The sequence below is a fragment of the Stegastes partitus genome, unplaced genomic scaffold, assembly GCF_000690725.1.
Source record: "Stegastes partitus isolate 25-593 unplaced genomic scaffold, Stegastes_partitus-1.0.2 Scaffold717, whole genome shotgun sequence".
In the NCBI taxonomy this organism is placed as follows: domain Eukaryota; kingdom Metazoa; phylum Chordata; class Actinopteri; family Pomacentridae; genus Stegastes; species Stegastes partitus.
The window spans coordinates 255,442-261,044 of record NW_007578448.1 but is presented as its reverse complement, the minus strand read 5'-3'; the positions used below and the strand labels follow the sequence as shown (position 1 = coordinate 261,044).

Genomic DNA, 5,603 nt, shown 5'->3' with positions numbered 1-5,603 from the left:
TGTGGAACCCTCTCACCCTCCGGGTCCAGCAGCTTGGTGAGGCCCAGGTGCTGCTCGGCGATGTTGAAGGCTTGCTGGAGGTTGTGGGTTGCATTGGACCGCGTCAGCTTGTGGAACTCTATCAGGTCGGGTCTGCAGGGAGCGACGTGAGAAAACCCGGTCAGTCGTGTGAGTTAAACCAGAACAAAAACACTGGAGATGTCCTGATCCAAACGCGTTGGCGTGCCGTCCCACCTGTGTCTGTGTATGAGGGCGTTGAAGGCGAGGCCGTCTCTCCAGCAGGTGGTGAAGTTCTGGATGTTGACCTCCGGGTACCTGCAGAGAAATGCGGTTCACAACTTTACACCAAAGAAACTGCTTAAATGATCACAAAACTGACAGCTGCAGCTTCTGTCTTTCTTTGTGTTTCCACCGCTCACCCTGCAGTCTTCATCTGGCACCAGAGCAGCAGAGCATCCTTGGCCGAACGGGTTTCTCGGTTGTCCTCTGTCTCTATTTTGATCACCTGGATCTGGAGGGGAACACCAAACACAGCAACAGTTTGTCTGCTCTTAAGACACCTGAAGCTAAGTGAAGGCTGCACCTGCTGACGTGCCGCTGAGCAAAACTCGAGGCTGTAGAATGAGAGTCTGCATCTTCCCAGAAACAACCGGAGCAAAGGTCGGATTTCCTCAAACGGACCGACGAAGCAAGAAAAAAAACCAAAACAAAAAAGAAGGGAAGCAAAAGGCGACAGGAGCAATATGAGCGGAGGACTCGAGTGTGAAAACAGAAGTCGCTGCGAGCCTCCTGAGAACGGCTGATGATGGGCGACAGCGACAGCCGCTGGACCAATCACACGGCGGTGACATGATCGGAGGTAATTGGGGACGCGACACCCTGGAATCAGCTGCAAACGCACCGCGGTCGCACACGTACGCAGACACACAAACACACAAACGCAACGGACGGAGGACGAATGTGCAGCGGGGATTGGATGTGCGGTTTGGGTTTGAGATAATCTGTGTCTTTGCTTTGAGCCTCTTTGAAACCAAAACTTATTTTAGAGTTTAGACGTTAAAAAAAAAAAAGCTGGAATGATCTGAAAATATTTATCACGAGGCCACAACATGTAAAAGGCATTTTTGATTTAAATTCATTTTGCTAAATTACACATAAAATCACAGAAAAAATAATAACGTACATGTTGATTGTAAAAAAAATAAAATACAAATAAAAATGGCCCAAAGCAGCTACAGATTAAACTATTTTACTGTTTTATGACTTGTTGTCGTCATGTCACATGTTGGTTTTACATCTTTTTGTTTGTTTCGTGTCAGATTTAGGTTGTTTTGTGTCTTTTTGTCGTCAATTTGTTTCATATTTTTGTTGTTTTATGTCTTTTTTTGGTCATTTTGCTTCATGTTTTTGTTGCTCGTGACTTATTGTCATCATTTGGTTTCACATTTTGGTTCTTCTGTCATTTTGTGGTCGTTTTGCATCAACATTTTGGTTGTTTTCTGACTTTATGTTGTCACCACTGTGTGTTTACAGCAACATGACAACAAACCTGACTTGAACTGAATTTGAATTAAAGAACAGAAACAGTGAACGCATAGAACATGAGGAGAATCTGCTGAAGCTGTTCATTGACCCCAGTGTGTTGTTCTTTGTGTTCTGTGAGTACATGAGCTTCACCTCCTCCTCCTCCTCCTCCTCCTCCTCCACTTCCTCTCTCTCTCTCTTTGTTTCTGCCTCTCTCGGCCCGAGCTCAGCTGCTGCAGTGGTCCGTCGCTACCTGCTGACTGGGCAAAGCGAACTCTCACGTTCACCACAGAGGAAGCAGCAAAAACGACTCGGAGAGCAGAAATCTCCGTCCTCCATCGGTTTGGAATCAGAATCTGTTTGGTGCAAAACTCCAAAAAATCTAAATGTAACCCGACTATATGAACAGTTTTTTCTCCATTTATAATTTAATGTTTATGAGTGTTTTTGCCTGATTCAGACTTCCTTTGTGAAGTTCCTGTTTGGATAATAAACACACATGAAGATAATAAAGCAGCAGCAGCAGCAGGTCCCTGGAGGTTTACAAACGGCAGCCGGTGAAGAGAGACGACCGACGGCAGGAACGACTGCAGCTCAGTGAAAAATAAAGTTTGGAACAATTTACTGGACTTTCTAATAACCAGNTAAAACAAATTAAAATAAATAAATAAAAATTCTGTGCTCCTTTGGGCAACTGGGAAGCCATTAGTGACTCAGCTGGGGTGTTTAGGTATTTACGCGTTAATTGAAGTCCCACCCCTAATATACTTTAAAGCGTTAATTATGATTAATTATACCACGGTCAGCGAGAATTCTACGGCTAACTGGTGTGTATTATTTGCATAAAATAGTCCTTAAAATGTAGGCATTTATAGCAAGTTCTATTAATTAAATAAATATTCTTTGTGTTTGCTTCGCGTCGTGGTGTTTTAAACCGTACAATGCACGGCTCCTCGTTATTTAATCCTTACTTAACTACAACAAAAACAAGGCGTTTAATCGCAGTTTGCATCCAGACACCACGGATCGTTTGACAGCGGCCGATTTCATGGTCCACCGATCGCACTGATGCACAAGATGCTATGCTACGCTAACGACAACAAACATGGAGGAATCCGATGAGAGCGCATCGCTTGGACTGATGGAGGGTAAGTTTCATACAAACTGCCTGATGGAAGCCTTGATGAGAGCATGGTTTTGTGCAAATAAGAATGTGCATCCCACCGACGCACATGGAGCTGACGGTACCACCTGAAGGCGTGTTAGCGCTAGCAGTCCTGGATAGCGATGAATTTTTCTAATGAGTTATTTTTGCTGTAATTAACGCGTTAAAGTCCCTCCCCTACTATTGTTCTGTAATGTTAGTGATTTATGCTTCATGCCTGTGCTGTTTCCACGGAGGTGCAGGATTTTAAACTGCAGAGAAAACTGAACCCACAGTGACAGAAGGTGGTCGGAGTTCAACACACTGCTGACCTGTTCACTGGATAATTCAGCTGTTTAGCCTATAAAACAGAGGAAACCGGCTCATTCTCATGATGAAGAAGCTGCAGTCAAACACAGTCACACCAACGTTTGTGTACGTTCTGTAACACATGACATGGCATTGGAAAGCTCCCTACTTGATGGGCTTCTCTATGGTGCAGTAGGTGGTGAAGGCCTGCAGCTGCTGCTGAACNAAAAGGTAAATTAAGTCAATAACGTCCACGTCATAAGTTTTCAGTATTTTTTACAAACACTGATTTGTTCTTTTATGGTGTGTGAGTGTGTAACATAATTCTTTTATGGAAGTTATTTCTAATATTTCACTGATGTTGTCTTAAATCGAAATATTTTGTAAATATCTTCTGCTGTTTTCTCTGTTTTTACAGTTTCGTTTCAGTATTTGACAGTTTTTTTCCAGATTTTCACCATTTTTTTTTCATTTATTTTTTCTTTTGCAAACCAAAGACACTGATGTTGATTTCTACCTGATTGTAACATCTGTTATTAATCTGAAACTTTATCGAGCAAACATCGACGCTGAGCGCTTGAACGAAGGTCACAGTTTGGCAGCGTCCTCTCCTTATTCACCACAACCTGCTGCTTGTTGCTTCCCGTCAGTCGACCATCCGTCCATCTCTCTGCCAGACGTCCTCCCTCCTCTCCGTCTCTGTTTGACGGACGCCTCCTGCACCACTCTGCTCCTCAGCAACATGCAAAATTAAAGAGGCCATCGACCGGCGGCTCCTGAGAGCATCGGGGCAGGACGAGGCCGGATCACAGCTGACGGTGCAGATGTAGCGGCGAGCTAACGCTACGCTGTCCAGTTACAGACGCACGACGCCGGAAAAGACGTAAAACTAAAGCAGCAGCAGTGAACAAACCATCGATCACCTGCAGCTATTAAACCGTTTTACAGAGCTTCATTTGGAGAAACGTGTTTTTCCACCGAGTAAACTGAATAAAAAACAACGTAAACAGCGATTTTGTAAAATAATAAATTCCTGTCTGTAAAAATACTGATTTTAAATATGGACATTATCGACAGTTTTGTCCTATTTTATATGAATTCATACTTTTTTCTTTGATTTTACGCAAATATTATCTATAAAATAAAATAAAACAGGTTGAAAAGTGAGCGACCATTTTTGAATCCTTAACATTTCTTTTAAATGACTACAAACATGAGAAATAATTGTAAAATAATCAGATGTTTTGCTGATTTAAATGCAGTAAAATTGTGTAAAATATATTGTGGAAAATATTCATTTTTAACGTGGACGTTATTCACAGTTCTGGCCTGATTTGGGGGTTAATATGTAAATCAATACATTTTTGTAAATGTAGAAAAGAGGAAAAATCTTCAAAAATAAAAAGAAATTGGTTTAAAAAAAGAAGCTTAATTTCAACAGCAAATCCATGTAACTACAGTAAAAACAAAAAAATTAAAATTAAAAAAGAAGAAAAAAAAATTATGGTTAAATGTTGTAAACAAACAAACGACTATTTGTATAAATACAGATTTTTGATGTTTTTGTTGTTGCCTGTAACAACAACAGTAAGTTGTTCAAAATAATTGGAGTTAAAAACTAATAAAAATACATAAATTTGCTTTTTTTTTTTGCCCCTAGTCAATATCGAACATGTAAACAAATCCTTTTTATTTTTTGGGTAATTTTACTATTGATCATCTGTAATTTAACACAAAATGGAAAATTCTGTAAACAGTAAATACAAAAATAAGAATTTAAAAATACAGTTTAGAGATGATTAAGATGAAACCCTGAAGTCAGTGAAGATGTAATTTAATGATTAAATAACTATAAACCCATCATTTCATTCATTCCTGCTCGTCGTCTCGCTGCACAGACTCTCGCTGACTACGGTTTAATATTTCTGTTAGCTGCTAAACGTGCTCCGTGGCAGGCGGCTGGGCGTCGCGTGACAATCCTGCGTCCCGGGAGGAAGCCGGCGGGCGACGGCGGTGGAGGCTGTGAACGATGCTAAGCAAGCCTTCGCTGGAGCGTGACGGAGAGAAGCCGAGGGCTGCTGCTGTACTTACATGGAGGGAAGTGATCCCGTATCACTGCCGCCGAGGCCCGTGCACGAGAGGGAGGGAGAGCGTGCACGAGAGTGAGGGAGAGCGTGCACGTGTGCGGGACTGCGTGGGTGCGTGAGAGTCCTTGCTGAGGAGCAGACTGGAAGGCGACGCCGCCTCCGGGCCGCCGGGTGACATTCAGGCTTCATCCGGCCGTCGCGCGCTGATGACGCGGCAGCTGTGACAGCTTCTCCCCCCGAACCGAAACGCCGCCGCTGCTGATTGCAGCAACCTACGGCGAGCGGGAGGCGACTCGTGCCAACGCCTCGGCGCACTCTGGACGAGATCAGATTCAAGCTTCCCGCAGGAGGATATCAGACACCGAAGAGCGACCACGCTCAGTCACAGGGATTGACGCTCACCTGGAAGCGGAGGATGATGGTCCAGATGAGGCCCAGCGTGAGCCGGTGGTTTCCATCCACGATGTCGTGAGAGCCGACGTTCTCCAGGTGGACTCGCTGCTCTTTGAGGAACTGCAGGGCTTTGTCCACGTTCTCCA

General features: G+C 43.6%; 1 protein-coding gene across 1 annotated transcript in view; it reads right to left on the bottom strand.

Annotated features, from left to right (window-relative positions):
* sptbn4b (spectrin, beta, non-erythrocytic 4b) overlaps positions 1-5,603 on the bottom strand; it is an 86,543-nt gene that overhangs the window by 78,429 nt on the left and 2,511 nt on the right. The window contains exons 2-5 of the mRNA XM_008291105.1: positions 5,467-5,598; positions 420-511; positions 235-315; positions 17-132 (exon numbers count right to left, since the gene is read on the bottom strand). Of these exons, the coding sequence (XP_008289327.1) occupies positions 17-132; positions 235-315; positions 420-511; positions 5,467-5,598 (421 nt within the window). The remainder of the gene's footprint in view (positions 1-16; positions 133-234; positions 316-419; positions 512-5,466; positions 5,599-5,603) is intronic.